The following is an 18,042-nucleotide window of genomic DNA, read 5'->3' as shown; positions in this document are numbered from 1 at the left end:
AGCACACAGACATCTCCATCTTTTTCAGATGATGACTGAGATGGCATTGCAAAGTGGAGCAGCATGAAATGTGGATCAAACAGAAATCTTTTACTGAGTGAAGCTATGCAAAGAATAAATCACAAGGAGAGACTTATGGCTGGATATAGAAAAGAAAAATTCAGAAAGAGGTCTGGCAAAATCTCTGTACTTAGCCACATGAGATAGGACTGGCTCACACCTGTGACAGAGAAGCTACTCAGACCCCCTCATGCATCTTTCTGAAGTTTATCCTGTTTTCTGAAATTCTTAGTTGAGCCAGTCACTGCAACACAGTGTCACTTCAGTTAAAAATACTTGGTTGTGATAGTTAATGTGTCTTGTAACATGATAATTCTTCCCCCACTGCCCCACCAACACTGTCTTGATTGAAGCTTGTGGATCCTATCTTGTAGTAGCAAAACACAAAAGCAGCTAAAATAGTATATTTGTTGGTTTAGAGAGAATGGAGTAGGTGGTACATAAGCAAAACATAAGTGAGGAAGGTTCAATTACCACTCTCAAACCCACTAAGCCAAATCATTATTTGCAGCAGCAAACTGCTTTAGTAGGACTTTACTCCTTGACACTTCCCCATTCCAGTCTCCTGACTACTCAGCATAGCTCATCTCTAGCTCTCTACAATTTACAGTTCTTTACATTAGACGACATGGTCCTATGTTGTAAGATTTGCTCTCTTCCCTTCTCACCTCTACAATCAATAAAGACTGCCTCCATTCTCTATAATATATTACCTTTATATAAATGTATTGGTTCAGAGATAATATAAACAGCTGGAATAATCAGACAACCAAAATATTACATGGAGCAATTATATATCTTTTAAAATTACACAAGAGAGAACAGAGTATAATTTGTTTTTGCAGTAAAATATGTACGACAGTGGCACAACTTGAATATGGATCATCAAATACTTAATACATGCAGATCACAGTATTTTCTTGTAAGTAAAAATGCAGAGGAGAGAAGGAATGAATTCCCAGGACAGCAAGGAGGAGGAGCAGTGGGTACATGCTGAAATGGCAGAGTGACATACTCTGCTCCCATTGACAGCCCAACCCATGGGCTCTGGCTGTGTTTCCTGGGTGAGGTGCTGCAGCGAAGAATTCATTCCTCTCCCTGGTAATGGAGACACCAGAACAATGAGAATTCCTTCTCAGACATCTCCTGAGTCAGTGCAGTGAGAACTGCTGCAGGCAACAAGACCTTTTCATTTCCTGCTCATTCACTGCTCCCTCTGTCACAGCTCTTTAAGTGTCTTGTTTCCTAGGCCTTTTGACCTGGTGAAACAGAGTAATGAAATTTTTGTGAAAGGCTGACTTAGCTCTCAAACATCAGTCACTGACCATCATTGTGTGAGCTAGAAAAAACTTATTACTAGACCTTTCATGGAATCGGGGCATGAACTACAGGTCACAAAAAGCCAGGGTTATTTTTTTATTAGCCGCAAAAGCCTTCAGGTACAACTGTCAAAACCAATTCTCTTTGAAGGGGACCATGAGGACCCCAGAGAGAGCTGGAGAGGATTGTGAAGAGGGTGTGCAAGCTCCAGAAGTTGGTGCCATACCTTGCAAACTGGATAGCTTTTATCTGGGAAATTTTTCCTAGAGAGAGAGGGGTAACGTTTGGCATCCAAAGGGATGTAGTCCAATATATAAAAAGCAAAGAATAATTTCAGTGGGAATTGCTCCTCTGAACTAAAGAGAACACAGGTGAACCTTTTAAATCATCTGTACTACTTCAGCTGGCACAGTCAGAAGAAATGAATCTGTTTCATCCTCTCTAATTTCACAAATAAAAACATCCGCTAAGGGGTAAAAAGTAATATATATTTGTGGCTTGGCAGTATATCACAAGAGTGAGAAGTTGCGTCTATCCTTCCAGCTCTTGCAGATCACTCTGAATGACAGCAAGATTTGTCTCCTGGTTTACCCCCAGCTGGCAGCTCAGCCCCATGCAGCCAATTTCCATGGGCAAATGGGTGTTCTGCCATCTGCAAGAAATACCACCAAAGATCCCTGAAGCCCTCTGGCCCATTTCCAGCAAGGTCTAGAAGAATAAAGTGTGTGTGATAACTAATTTGGATAGAAAGCAAGAAACTTAGCTCCGGGATGGGGAAAGCTTACTTATAAACAGGTATGCCTGCTAAGCCTGTGTGCACACATCCTAGGACACCCCTTCAGCTGGATCAAAGCTAGAGCTGTGATCCATCCATCCATCCATCCATCCATCCATCCATCCATCCATCCATCCTTCCTTCCTTCCTTCCTTCCTTCCTTCCTTCCTTCCTTCCTTCCTTCCTTCCTTCCTTCCTTCCTTCCTTCCTTCCTTCCTTCCTTCCTTCCTTCCTTCCTTCCTTCCTTCCTTCCTTCCTCCTTCTCTCCTCCCTCTTCTAAACATCCTGTGTTTTCAGCACTGTTTTCAGCACAATAGCCCCATGCCAGCTGAAGTAAATTAACTAATTCCCAGCCAAAACCATAGCAAACAGATTTTTCTCTCACTTCTTTCCAGAAGCTCCAGAGATACCAATATGGCAAATAATCAAGATAAGCAATAAATTCCCAAAATATTTATCTTGCAGTCATACACTTATTGAAGGCTTCTTGCTCACTTCTCTTTCTCATTTCCTAGTTTTCTGCAAATTGCCTGGATGCTATCCTAATTTCCTGCTGATAATAAGAATTATATTAAAGTACAGATTAAACCTTATATTTAAGAAGAAATTATGATACCTATGATACTAAATCTTACAGGAGAGCAGAGAAACTCACAGAACTACTGAAGAATACAGAAAATTAACAAGTTCTGAAAGGCAGTTTAAAAATAGTAATAGAATTTGTGTCTAGAGACATTCAAGAAAACATTCTGCAAAGCCAGGGGGACAGATGCAGAGCATCTAATAAACATTTCATTCATTGCACATGAGTGATGAGCTATCCTGAAAGGTTTGGGCATTTTGGAAGGCGGTACCAGAGTGGGTGTCATGATGAAATTTATTTCTTGTCCTGGGCTCTCAAAAAGTGTCAAAGGAGAGTGCCTTCAAAATGTTAATTAATCTAATGGGAATTTCAGGCTTTGTCATTTACTTCAAGAGCTATAATAAGGCATCTCTTAACTAGGTTTGAAGAAGATTGGATTATCATGGGAATTGAAATTTCCATGGCATAAGCACTAAGTCATGATTTTATGCAGGGCACTATTAATCTCAAATACAAACATGTCTCCACTGAAAGATGCCCTTGAATCTCTCAGCTCAACTAGAGTTTCCTGTTTGGCTTACAAAAACTGACATGCAAGGCAGGTATGCCACCAGCAGCTGTAGGCAGACTGGGAGTCAAAATAATTGCCATACTTACATGGAAGTGTTTCAAAGACCCCGACTTTGTGTAGAATACTGGGATTAGACAGTAGAAAAGGGTAGAAATTCACAGTTGCAATAACCTGTACAGCTGATAGACTTGCACCCTGTCAAGCCTGAATGCTGCTCCCCTGCCCTTTAAGTGCTATCAGGGACATGTGTTCACCAAAGCAATGTTGAAAAGAAGTGTCAATCTGATTCTTCAGCCTTGGTGCCATTTTTTCCCAAAGATTAGAAAGGACTTCAGTGGGAATCTGTGACTTCAAATGGGAGCTGCCTCAGGATGAACTAAGGATGGTTTGAAACAAATATCTGTGGCTGAGAATATTCCCTTTAAGGGGAGAATTTACCATTAACACTTATCACAGGAATGACTCATCCCATACATGGCTAAAATGACAATTAAAAATCCCATTTTGAGAAACCTTTTTTTCTAAAGCATCTCTAAACCCACACATCCGTGCCAGAAAAACACAAGAATAACCATCAGCAGGCAAGGACCATTCATATACAGCCAGGAGAAGGCACACACTCATGTGCCTCTCCAGTGTTGAAGACAGGCCTGTTTCTCCACTTTGGAAGGTGCAGAAGGCCATAGTCAACCCAAACCAACACCTAACCCCTGTATCTTTCAGTAATTAGAGTCCAACAGATTCTCACAGCCTCTTTGAAGCCAATGGACCATCCAGCCTCAATGCAAGGTAGGAGTGTTCTGTGTTCTGTTGTGTGTCCAGCTCATAATCATTGCAGCACACAGGGAGAAGATGAACTTGTCATTGGCATTATAGTTTAAACTGACTGACAACACTGATAAATGCTTAATCAAAAGGACTACTTTATAAAGGAGCTGTCAAGGTTTCCTACAACTCATCTAGAAGCATGAAAATAATATTATCTTTTTGTTTCCCTGATACCTGTGGAGATGTAGCTCTAATGGCAATGCTGCCTATGAAAACACAGATTTTTTTTTCTGGTGTTTGCATTTTTTTCTATACTACATTTAGTTTAATTATAAAATTCACTGCAGTGACAAGCAAAATCTAAAAGCAAAGAGTCATTATTTTGTCTGTACCCATGTGCCTTTACTTTTTCTGGAAATTATGATTACACTCACCTTGACATCTTTCATATGCTGCTAATGCCTATGTTCAGGTGGAAAACTGATCCTGTGCTCTTAGGAAAATTCAGCATAACAATTATACTCTTTAAAATAATGTAATAAAAATGGCTTAAGTGTTTAGCAGGAATGAAATCAGTGTGATTGCCTCTTTTCAATGAACAGGGTTCAGCCTAGTCTAGGTGAGAATCTAGCTCTCTGCAGTGCCCATGCTAGCGGTAATAGCAGAATCTGTAATGTTTGGAGAAGTGTCCTGATGTTTTGATCTTCAAAAAGAGTAGGATAAATCTGTTTCCTTCACTGAAAGTGATGCTAGCCTGTAGGGCGAGTCACTTTTTAAAACTTCAGCCTTTCTCTTAGATATCTCCATCACTTTCCACTCTTTCACCAGGTACAGTAACTTGGCCTAATTTTATCCAAAAAACATCTTGCATTGCTTGAGAAGGCTTGTCCCATCCATCTTTGCTGTTTTCTTTGAAGCCTTATTTTCACATGGAATCTAGAAAAATCTGCAAAGAAGCCAGTGCTGCAGGTAACACTTTATTTGACATCTCCAACATCCGAAATATTTCATTCAAGTTCCTCAATGGATGAAACAGCACAACTCAGATGTAGTGATATTTCATTTGGTCCTTCCTGCACCTCTTGTTCCTGGAAAAGATCTACTGGGTAGACTTTGGAGAGTGTCATTGCAGAAAATTATCCTGGGCTGGTGAGACAGCAGGGAGAGCACATTTTTCTCTCAGCAAAAATTAGTTTCCCCCAATACCATATGCTTTATTTCAGTTTTCAGTGCAAGAGAATGTGTTTCTAGATCCTCTGCTTTCACTTGAATTTCAGAGCCTGTTCTAAGGTCTGTTGTGTTTGTGTGAAGGTGTAGCAACTTATCAGATCTGTTCCCTTATTACATGGAAACTGCGCTCACAAGTTTACTGGAGTGTCTCCTGAAGCGTAACAAATTCAAGTATGGTTACTACAAATAAATTAAAAATTATCATAAAAAAATGAATAATCTACCTTAATCAAAGGCCAATAATCTCTGTTCCAGGAGGATTAGCAAGAAGCTGAGGTTACACAAGAAAGCTTAAGAATCAGTTCTCAATCATATTGATGAAACTGAATTAAGTGGCCTGAGGGACCCTAGAGTAACTCCCAGTAAAGATATCCTTATTTACACTTGACCAGCTCTGAATGAGGGTGCACATAATATTCCTAATATAAGTATAATATGGAAATAGAAGCTTCATTAACTTAATTTCCTGGTAAGGGTGTCCTTTAAGCCAGTGGCAGAAAACGTAATAAAACCCAGTAAAGTTAATAAACCCAAACTTAATAAAACTATTAGGTAAGAGACTTGACATATTTTCTTAATAAGTGTCTTAATAAATCCCTAAGTCTGATGGTATGAAACAGCAAAGACGTGTATTTTTCCAGTAGAGAGTTTCCAAGGTCTCCCATGCAAATAGAAATACAATGTAAACTGGTAATTAATGTCAACATTGGACGAGATGCAGCAGAAACAAAGAGAAGCATACTTCTGCTCCAGAACATTTCTGCCATCTGAAAGTAATGTCAGGCAGCATAAGGTGACTCTTTCTACCATTCTTTGTATTGTATGACAAAGCTGTTCTAAGAATTGTGGGTGTTGGTAGACAAGGAGCTGGACATGACCCAGCAATGTGTGCTCACAGCCCTGGAAGCCAAAGCATCCTCAGCTGCCTCAGGAGTGGTGTTGAGGGAAGGGATCCATTCCCTCAATTCTGCTCTCATGAGACCTCACCTGGAGTTCTGCAGCCAGCTCTGGGGATCCAGCTTGAGAAGGACAAAGGGCTGGACACCTCTCCTACGAGGACAGCCTGAGAGAGTTGGGGCTGTTTAGCGTGGAGAGGAGAAGGCTCTGGGGAGACCTGCTGTGAGCCCTGCAGCACCCAAAGCAGCTGAAATGAGAGCTGGACTTTTTACAGTGGCCTGTAGTTCTAGGACAAAGGGGAATGGCTTCACCCTGAAAAAGCACAGGTTTAAATGAGATGTCAGGAACAAATTCTTCATTACTGTGAGACGCTGGAACAGGTTGCCCAGAGGATTTCTTTTCTTGTTCGTGTGTTCAAGTCATGAGATTGCTGATGTGCCAGCACAACTCGTACTAGCCTTGTCTGCCTGAGCAGAAAGAAACCAGACTGCAGACTTGTAGAATTTGCAGTCTCTGGGAACTTCATTGCATGCAGTGCTAGGAGATGTCTTGCAACACTTTTCTCTATAGGTTTTCCAGTGAGTATCAGGGATCTTCCACTAATGTGCAAAGTGCTACATTAAAAAGAAATTAAACTAATGTGATATTACTGTACTCCATACCTTTTCATGCTAAATGCACAGTGAAAAGTCTGTTTTGATACATGTAATCTCTGAAAAATACCTACTCAAATACAGTATTCAGATTATTTCATAGTATTTAATATTATAATACACAGATCACTTGCAAGATAATGCAATATAAGAAGTAGTTTTGTATAGTAGTATATAAGAGAACTGTAGCCAACAGGATAGAAGAAGAAATTGAAGTTTTAAATGAGGGATGGCATAAATATGTAAATAAAACCTTTCCAATAAACAGTCTTTCATTAGTTGTCTATACTGTTTACGCTTTAAATAATATTATTAATAGAAAGTTAAAGATATAACAAAGTGTGAGCTGCATTATGAATCTGAATCAAACAATGCCAAGAAGAAGAAATTGAAGTTAGTGTGACATTTTGCCTCCTGCAGCTCTCCTACATTCCTACATCTGCATCCAGCCCACAATGTTTGTAATGAGGATGGAAAAGAGCCACAGACTAGGTGGATTGGATTGATGACCACAAGTACAATAACTTTCCACAAAAGCAACATCTCTTTCAATTGTGAGCTGCAGTTGATTCTTGGAGAGCCAAAACTGTTCTGTAACAAATGCCCAAAGTGGTATGGATGTTGAACAAAGGTCACTCACAGTTTCTTTCCAGTGAGCCAGACACAAAGACCACATGAGCCAACATATCACAGGAGAGCTTTCACAGCATGCCTCTGTATTTTTCCATTAATTAATCAAGCTTGTGCAGCTGAGTTTCACAGCCAATAACTGTTAGGTGTATCCAATTATTCTAATACAATTGCTGTGAGCCCTTTGTTTTTACAGGCCATGCTGATTGCAGCTTTTCATTGCTCTGTCTGTGACCTCCTCCCTCCCCTGCTCCTTCCACAGCCCCTGGTGCTGCAGGTCAGTGGTGGCAGAAATGGGAGTAATACACGTTTCAAAAACCTCTGCCAAACTCTTTGGGTTTGCACACCTATTGCCATTCCAGTGTTGTCTATGGGAGCAAACTGGACCTGGGATGAGGTTCTCTGTGGGATTTTTGGTGGCATAGCCTCTGGTCTCGTCTGGTCACTGGAAGATAACCCTTTCTAATACTTGAAAATTGACACAAAAGCAAGTGGATAAAAATGCTTATCAAACTTGTGGGTTTTCTTCTAACTAAGAAGCAACAGATGTCATCTATTTTGTCTGTCATGCTTTATTAGCTGTAAGTTTTGTGCAATTCAATACTCACATTTGACAGTCTGCAACTGAGTCCATTTATGTAGAGGCCATTCATGAGCAATTTTAAAAGCATAGTGCATGAAATTAGAAAATACATCAAAGTCACAGAAAAAAAAATCCGAATTGCAGCACGTTTTCACTTTCTGACCTTTTTTCTTCTAAATTTCCTTCTAAATGCTATTTCAAGAGAGCTGAGATATTGACATTAATGCAAATTTTCTTTTAATAGGGAAATTATTTTTCACTGTTTTTCATAGCAGATTATACAGCCTGTGGAAAAGGAAAGCAAAGTATGTTTCAGATGAAATAAACTGCGCTGTCTCTGTGCACAGCAATACAAGATATTTACATTCTATACACATGGCTGAATGCATACATACATTACTTTACAAAGCAATAAATAATATTCATAGGAGATACCAAATTTATACACATTTTATGAAATATGCAGAGTCTTGTAGTTTGTAACTAAGCTTTTGTATCCATGCACTTGGAAGCAGAAATGAAGTGGGCTGTGTCTTCTGCTGTCCTCAGAGTGCACTGCTAATAAAGCTGTGACGTCTCATCCTGCTGTTCTAATTTTTATAAAAAGCAAATACCGTGTGGTCTCTTTAAGATATTTTTAAGTGCATATCATGGTAATGGTTTGCCACCCTTCCTGAATCGATTCCTGGCTTGTTCTAGATTGCCAGCAACTGGTCCTGAATGCACATTCAGAATGTTTAGAAGTGCTCAATGATTTTTCCTACTGGAACAAACAACCGAACTTGAAATGCCCTCCTGGAGTTTAGTGCTCACCACTCCCTCAAAGGGCTCCACTTCTTGGGCAGAGGTGAGTTCTGCCTGGAGACTGCTAACTGCTGAGAGAGGGCATAAAATTAAGAGTGTTTTTCAACCTATACTCTGTCACTCAGATGATATTGTGCAGCTTGCCTCTTCTGTGAAATGCCACACTGCACTTACAGGGAGAAACACACCCGCTTTTCCCAAGTTTCCTTTTGGTCATCAATAAATTATGGGTTTTTTTCCTACAGATTGTCCCTTTCATGGCACATCTGAGTGTGTATCAGATCAAGGACCATTTCTCTTGCTCTTTACCTTCAGCCTCTGGCATAGATAGCACAAGTGTAAGTACTGTAGGCATGAGATTGTCTTGAGAATTTTCTGGATTTGCTATTACCTTCTTCTGAGTGTATCTGTGGCAATAAGACATTTTTACTCTGACTATTCCTCCCTATTCGGTTTGCTACATGAATAACCAGATGGCACAGGGGGGACAGGCTGTAAGTTAGACTTCTGGTCTAACAGAGCTTGAGCAAGCTGCCTAAACTGGTCCCACAGGGTCCCTGTGGCCCTTGAGAGTGTTTTAACAGCCAATTCACCTTATCATGCCAGTAAGGAATTTGACAACCCCAGAGGGACAAATGAGCAAAGACCTGAGCCACCATCTGAAGAGGTCTCCTATATGCCTCATTAAGGTGACTTATGGGGAGTAAAAGACCCCTTCTCCTTGTTAAACCTAAGAGCCAGCCTAAGGTGACATGAGATGGTGGTGACAGGGCAGCAGCTGGTAGGAATAGAATAATGAGGAATCAGGTACATCCTTCTGCTGGCCAGCAAGGAGACAGGGCTGGACAGAGAGGGGCCCTGGGCAGAGAGACTCAGGTCAGTGTGCTGGGACTTAGCTGGACAGACATCAGCCATTTAAGAGTCAGGCATTCAGCCCATGCTAGAGTCGGTCTGGGAGATGGGAAATGGGGCCTGGGTCTCATGCAAAGGGAAGTGTCTAAAACAGGGGGTACCATGTGCACTGGATGTGCCTGTCCATCTCCATGGATGGTGAGGACAAGGTGGATGCTCAGCAGTGCTGGGTGCCTGCTTTTATCAGTGCTATAGGCAGGAGAGTGGCACCCCACACCTTTGGAACTATGCTCAGCTTTTTTGCTGACCTCCAGGGCCATTTGTACCTGCTTTGATTTGGGTTTAGGCAATCATAAAACACAGATAGAAAACACAGAAACCACCTTTTTTTTTTTTTTTTTTTTTTTTTTTTTTTTAATAATTTCTTTTAACCCTTTGAAATGCTTTGGACAAGCAAACTTGCTCAATGTTCAGGTGTTATAGTCTTCCTTCTCTGCCAAAGTGCAGAGCCTGATGTCAAATCCACCCCCACTAAACCCAGCTGCAGAGTGATGTTTGTGTGGATAATACACTGTCTGACTGCAGCTGGAAGTGCTGACACAAAGCCCAGATCCATTCACTTCAAAGCAATACACTGGGTGGACCTGACTTGCCTGGAAAACACAGAGTAGCACTTACAAAGAGATGTTCAGCATAAGGCAGGCATTTTGCCAGTAAGTGTAATTAATTTACATTAAGACAGATTCAATCTTTTATTTCAAAAGAATTCTAGGATTGATTCTCTTTAATTCATATCCACTTACAGTGAAACAGTCAAGCTAATCACAGAAATCATTTGAAGTAGCTATTTCCATAAACAAGCAATTAGGCACTTATAAAATTACTTTTAGATGTGATTTTAATATAAAATGAGACATAGTCTCCATTGATAATCTTACCATTAAGCAGAATGTTATTCACTCTCTATTCTTTAAAGATTTTACAATTGCTGTGCTCAATTATTATGAAGTAATAAAGACATAATATTAATCCAGTTGGCCAGCAGTGAGGGACTTTCCAATGGGGGGACTCTTTCCAAGGAGAACTCTTTCATCCCTTTCGTGGCATGACCTGCACAGCTGCCCTGCCTGTGTGAGGACTCATGGGTTAAGTGAACCTCCACCAATTTCAAGGTACTGAGCCTTTCCAGGTGGCCTGGTCAGGTAAACTTCAGGCTTCCTAGGGAAGCTACTTACAGTGGAGAAATAAGTTATAGGAGATCTGAAGCCTGTGCCCAAGTAACAGCACCTGGGGTGCCTGAAGCATGATTTGGAGATGTGGAGTGCCTCTTTCAGGGGGGCAGGAGGAGGCTGTGGATGGCAGGGGTGGAACCCTGCAGCCCTTCTGGGAGGAGAGAGGGGTCAGGGCGAGGTGCTCTGACCAGGAGTGTGTGAGGACCAGGCTGGCCCGGGGCTGCTGGCTCTGGAGAGGCTCTGGCTGCAGAGGTGCATGTGAGATGTGCAATCCCTGCAAGAAACACCCTGTGCCAGAGAGCGCTGCAGGAACAGCAGCTTGACCAGCTCATCTGCTGGGCCCCTGCAGGCTGGCTGAACTCACCTGGGAGTGATGTCTATTTTAGCTACCCATGCTAAAATACGTGTTATAGCCTTACAACAACTTGTCTGTTCCTAAATAAATACCAATTTACAGAAGACCCAAGTCAGCTAAAATCAGTTATCTTCCATCCGTGATTTTCAGGGTTAAAAGATGGTATCATATATAAAGATGGTGTCATAAAAAATAATAATAAAAAAACAATTAAGTGAGGGTAGCACAAATATTTCAGTAAAGTGTACAAAACTTTCAGGTTTGAACAATGCCATCTAAATATTTCCGTGCATCTTTGAGCTGCTGCCATCTGTGTCTTGGAAAGGGCAATATCAGTAATCTCTAATAATTTATGGTGAATGATAGAGGCCCATCACCTGCTGTGGTTTCCTAGGATGGGGAGGATAAACTACCCTGTTATCATGGCCCAGCACTAACAATGAGCAGTTAGCATTCAGGGGAGTGCTCACTGCTCAGATAAGCACTGAGCTTCTTGCCTTTAAAGAAGGCTGAAAGACAGGGATTTTCCCCCCAACTGAATACACACAGATGGTTTTCTGCTGTAAAAAAAATGTATTTTGTTAGAAAAATGAGGAAGAAAGTGTATTATTTCTGCCAAACCATGCATAAAAGTATAATCTTTCTGGGTTTTAACTGCAACATTCATTCTACATAAATCAAGCTAATTGGGAGAATCAGGATTACACATATCAGTAACAGGTTTCCTGTTTTCTTGTTAGGTGAATAGAGATGCTTTGAATTCTTGTTCATTATTTAAAACAAAGAAAAAGTCATTACCTTTTGTAGAATTTGGTGGATTTAAAAAAATAACTCTTTGAGTTCAATAAATATTTTCATAAATAAATATTTGCCTTTAAAAGTAAAACTCTTCCTTTCCCCTATCTGATATTTTTGCTTGCTTGCACCTATTGTTGTCATGCAGCAGAATCATACACCTTTGATTTTTCATATTTAAACATATTCTAAAAGGCAATATTTGGAAATACTGAAAGAAAAATGTTGCTTGTAAACAGAGGTAAGGAATCTGAATTGTTTATCTGGTGTCAGTATTAGCAAGTTTCTATACTTTTTGGTCCTTTGTGGTGATTTTTCAAACCTAGAATAAATAGTTTTAGAGCCAAATTGCACAGAATAATCCTAAACTAGAGCAAGAACAGCTGAAAGCTCTGATTTACTTGGCATCTTCATCTCCCACCAGGTTCAGGAAGGGAATTCAGGAATTTCAGAAGAAAAATTAATTCCTAATGAAGAACAATGTGTTATCCTATTTAATTTCTCTTGAGCAAGCAGGGACATAACTCAATACAAGCATGAACATAACTCAATATACAACCAAAAAATGGTTTTGTTTGGAAGGAACCATAAAGACCATCTAGTTCCAACCCCTGTCTCCAGGGTCTGGACACCTTCCTCGAGACCAGGTTGCTCAGAGGCCCATCCAGCCTGGCCTTGAACACTTCCAGGAGTAGGGTATTCAAACTTCTTTGGACATCCTCTTCCAGTGCCTCACTACTCTAAGTAAATCTTTTCTTCTGTATGTCTAAACCTAATTTTCCCCTTTTTCAGTCTGTACCCATTGCTCCCTGTCCTATCACTACAGTTCCTGATGAAGAGTACCTGCCCAGCTTCAGTGTAGTCCCTCTTCAGACACTGGGTCTGTACCTGTTTAATGTTACTTTTGCATTTCACACCAATTCAGGAAATGACAGCCACATATTTTTTTAGTGATTCTCTTCCTGGTAGCACTTGTGACCCAGGAGGAAAGCAGAGCTGTGCTGGGGGAACAGCAGTAGTGCCCCACTGTGTCACACACACATCCTGACCCACACGCCCAGCCTGTAGATAATGACACAACTGCCATGTGCCACACAGGACAGGGCAGACTGAACCCAAGGGCTGCCTGGTTCAAAGGGAATTTCACCTGTCCACTTTTAGACGTGGACCCAGTGTGGAAAATTCCTCAGTCTCCCAGGAGCCAGGCATTTCAGGGGCATTGAAACGTAGCATTCCTTAAAAAACATGGTCTGAATCACTACTGCAATGCTTCCAGTGCTGATGGAGAGAGCTGAAAGGAGGGTGGACAGCCACCCCAGGGTCACAGCCAGGGACTGCAAAGCCTCCCAGGACTGGGCAGTACCTGAGTGCTGGAGTTGCCTGCCAGGATTTTATCTTGAGCACAGGATTTCTTGGGTTATGCTTGGGCACGGGTTTTATCTTTGGCACTTTGAAAATCTACCAAACAAACAAAACGCTGCAGACAACGCTCCAGGTTCAAAGAATCAGCACTGCAGCTGTGCCAGCAAACACCGGGAGAGCCCTAGATAAGGGATCAGGCTGCTGCAAGAGTGTAAAGTACATCGTGTTTTTGAAACCAAGGTAATGAGACAAGGAGTGAGAAACACACATTAAAAATTGCAGCTACAAATATTTCAGTTACATGCTGGCATATTTCAGAAAACTTTCTTGAATCTTCCTTCCTTCCCTGATCTCAACTGCTGCATTGATATATTTAATATGAGGATGAAATAGAAACAAGTGCAACTTCAGGTTTGCTTTTTCAATGGTGTTATGGTACTAAATGCAAGTTTGTGAAATATGTTTCAAAATACTTCTTGCAAGGAACTTTTTTCATTGTATTTTTTTCCACAGACCCTTCAAATTTTCTTAAAGATATTGAACAGGGAGCCAGGGATCTGATTATATCAAAGAATGTTAATGAAAACTTACATCTCATTTGAAAAGACTAGATATAATTTTCTAAATATTAAAAGAACAGGTATGTGTCTTAGATTCTGATGAAAAGATTGCATTTTACATGGAGCTCCCCCTAAGTTTAAGCCTATAAGATGCAAAACCAAATTTAAAAGGAATGATAGAATCACAGAATCATTAAGGTTGGAAAGACCTCTAAGGTCATCGAGTTCAACGAGCAGTGCCAAGTCTATCACTAGATAGTATTGAGCAAATGAAGGAGTGAGGCTGTGACACTATGGACAACCTGCAGCTGCATTTCTGGAAAGCACTTTTCAGACCAGAGCCATAATCGTTTCCTGTTCTTGGAAGAGTCACTAGCTCTGGTTTGAAGGAAAGTATATAATCAATAGCACTTATTTAAATCTACAGTGCTAAATCTTCATAGCTCTCCTGTGTTCAAAACAATGCATTTCTCAGGGAGGCAGGGTGCTTGATTCACCATAGCCCTAAGGGAGTTATAACAGTGCTCTTTTCCCCATATTTATGATTTTCTCATTTTTGTGTTTCATGATTTAAGATTTTAGTCCCTTCTCTCAGAAACAAAAATTCACAAAGTTTTGAAGTCTCTTGTAGAATAACAGTAATCTCTTGTTTGTTACCAAACAGGAGGACACATTGTATAGCACACCTGGTGTGTTTGCTGTTGAAGTATGTAATTCTTGCTTGCCTTTGATTAAATTCTTACTAGGCTAAAGAAAATATTTCATAAAAATCCCTTAGGCTGGATAAATTTTTCTCATTTTGAAATGTCATAAACAGCTCAGAACTCAACCAAACTCTCTGAAATTGTTGCAGACTGAGCTTCTGGTACTGTATGTAGCTTCATAATAAAGATTAGGGAAAGCACTGAAAATTTTAGTAAGGGAGGACCTCAGATAGCTCAGTAAATTTAAATTAACATCACAGTGACACAGTCAGCCATCAAAGGAATTGACTGATCTGTAAAATATCCCTATCCCATTAGTTTTCAGCCTGACTGTGATGTGGGGGCACTTATGACTGCAGGAGGGGCTGACACCCAGGTGGCAGTGCCCAGGGCTGCTGGGGGAACAGGGCAGTGTATGCACACATAATGTACACCCTCCTTAGCAGCACAGTGCTGTGGCCCCTCCTGAACTCACGTACCTGCGTGTCCATCCGGAGCACAAAAGGGAAAATGAGGCAAAGTTTTCAGACCTCTGCCTTTGTCATCAGAGCCTGTTTGCATCCTTGGAGACAGCAGATGCCACCAGCATCCCAAAGCAGCTGCAGATGCAGGGCTGAGAGCTTTCACACCGCACACATGACTTTTTCTACAAATGCAGAGCAAACCCAGGTAAAGTTTTACCAGCTTTAATTTATCTTTTGGTGTGGTAATGAAAAGGATCGTCATCAAAGAGGATAAGGACCATTAAAAACCCAATATTTTGCTACAGTGATTGGTTTATGGCATCATTTGGCAGTTTTATTTATCAGGTGTGCAGCTTCATTGCGTGTCTTACAGCCCAGGCGCTTCAGGAGTTTGTTATCTGCAGGACACTGTACTCCTGCTCCAGAATAGATGGTATCTGGCACAGGAATTGTTCTGGGGCAAACTTTACAGTAGACCTGTTTCTCCAATCTGTCAGCCAGTTTTGGCTCTCTGTCTCCACAGTCTTCTGTGAAGACAGTAGGAAAAAATGTAGGCTGGAGATCACACCTTGAATTGCTGATAGCTTTTGCTGAAAAACTAGTGTTTTACAAAGCACTGCTACATGAAAAATAGCTGTACATCAGTTTCTGCTATTGCCTGCTCTTAGTTAAACCAGATCCAAATTTTGTCTTACCACTTAGGTGATGGAACTTTCACTATCTCACACCTTTGAAGACAGGAAGAACAAAACAGTAATGCCTGGAAATTGCCCTGCTGTTTCTTCCACAAGGCAAAAGCTCACACAGTTGAAAGCTGTAAACATATTCCAACTCACATTTATTCACGTTACTGCTTTCACATTGATGTGGTGCAAGGTCAGAAGGGGCCACAGACACGCCGCAGTAAACCCTTGATGTCTTTTAGACCATGAATTAATACTGTACTCAGGACATTAATAAATACTTGAAAAGTCTGTAAATGACCAACATTGAACTCCTTTGTAAAAGTATTTACCTTATTTAAATGGATTTATTTTTATGTCAAAATACATTACACCATGAAGTGATGGATGCAACTGTTCTGACAAATTGTGTGCACCTGATATGGTCTTTATCACTGCTGCAAGTCTCATAAGTTTGGGATTGAGCAGGAAGTGATGAAGATTCTGCAGAGCCAAAAAAGATTTGATCTTAAGAAGCTCGTTTTGCTCTCATTGAAAGCACAGCAGCACTTCCCAGGGAGATCCTGTGGGCTGGTGCTCAATGATCTGATGCTCTGGCAATGACTCAGTCCAGGGTGAAATGCTGGATGCTTCAGCCTCAGCCCAAAGATGAAATGTTGGATGCTTCAAGCTCCTCTGAGCTCTCTGAACACACCACAGCTCCTTGCATGAACGTGTGCATGCGTGTGTGCGCCGCTCACCATGCCCATGGAGCAAAGTCCAGCAGCCACGCTCACAACCCATGTCCCTGGCCGCGCCCTTTAGACACAGCCTTCGTGGCAGATGTGGTTGCCATTGATCAGGCTGAAGGTGGCCAGGGAGTGGTTGGTGCTCTTGAGGGAGGTCATTCGTGTGGTGCTCCTGGCCATGCTGTGGGAGCGGATGAGGAGGCGAGCTCTGCAGCACGGCAGCTGGTTGTTGAACTGCTTCCGAAAGCTCTTGCTGAGCAAGTAGAGAGCAAAGGGGTTGACACAAGAGTTAGTGAAGGCCAGGATCCGAGCACAGATGCTGGCGATGAAGTGCAGCACTGAGGTGTCCACCTCGGAGTAGTGGTAGGACCGGTACAAGTAGATGATGTGAGTGGGCAGCCAGCAGAAGGCGAAGAGGCACACGAAGACCAGCACGGTCCTGGCCAGGCGCTTCCGGGACTCAATCTGCACGAAGGAACAGAAACACAGCTGAGCTGCTGCTCCTAGCTCCGACCAGGGGCTGACTATTTTTGCCAGTGCTGCAACTTTCCAGCTAACATATGGCAGGTGGTACATCCAGAGCAGAGAAATCTGGACTGCAGGTGAACACAGTCAAGAATTCTCCTTGTCTCTCCTCAACCCCCTTCCCTTATAAACAATTAATTCTGAGAATTTATTACATAAGAAGTAGTCTTTCTTTTCCTTTCTGTTTAGAGATAAAATTCAAGTGGCTTGTCACTTTGCAAAATCCCAGCTCTGGCAAGAAAAGTGTGGACAATATGCATTAGTTATCCACACATAATGTATACAATCATATGTAATTTTAATAAATCACCTTATTATTATTCCTATTATTATAATTAATTATTGTGTAGGAGTCTGGGATATTTCACGGGCAGGACATTCTGCCATGGGGCCATGTGGTGTATGTACACAAAAGTGCTGTCAACAGCTGCACAGCCCTTTACGACCAAGTCCAGCACTCAGAGTCTGGAGGAGATGGAGGAACAGGGAAAGGATATTCTGTACTTGGAGGAACACCAAGGTGGCAGCAAGGTGAACCCTTCAGCTGAAAGCACTGGAGCCACCAGGAGAGAGCTACAGGTGGTGAATAGATGGATGACCACCTCTCACACAGTCTGAGCTTTGTCAGGGAAAGGTGCTTTCACAAAGCCAGCTAGCACGAAGTCTAACCTTCATGCAGACCAGCCATGCTTCCCTTTTACTTACTTCTACAGGCCTGGAGTCAACCCAAAGGTATTGCTCAACTGAGGGGAGCTGAGGTAAACCATACCTTGTCTTTTGCCCATAAGTGGTGTACATTAAGATAACAAAGCCACTGAAAAACACATCTCTCTTCCTTATGAATGCAAAAGCCATGAAGGAGGTTGCCCAAAAGGAGAGGACAGAGAGTTGCCCAGAAAAACCTGCTA

At 41.6% G+C, this 18,042-nt stretch overlaps 1 protein-coding gene across 1 annotated transcript in view; it reads right to left on the bottom strand.

The window, feature by feature from the left end:
- Window positions 1-2,427: 2,427 nt before the first annotated feature.
- The window catches only part of GRPR (gastrin releasing peptide receptor), a 35,451-nt gene continuing 19,836 nt past the window's right edge, over window positions 2,428-18,042 (bottom strand). The window contains exon 3 of the mRNA XM_021532349.3: window positions 2,428-17,074. Coding sequence (XP_021388024.1) covers window positions 16,682-17,074 — 393 coding nt within the window. The 3' untranslated portion in view covers window positions 2,428-16,681. The remainder of the gene's footprint in view (window positions 17,075-18,042) is intronic.

This window comes from Lonchura striata, chromosome 1 (genome assembly GCF_050655825.1).
Source record: "Lonchura striata isolate lonStrDom1 chromosome 1, ASM5065582v1, whole genome shotgun sequence".
Classification (NCBI taxonomy): Eukaryota; Metazoa; Chordata; class Aves; order Passeriformes; family Estrildidae; genus Lonchura; species Lonchura striata.
The sequence above is the reverse complement of the archived record's forward strand: the minus strand, read 5'-3'. Positions and strand labels throughout refer to the sequence as shown.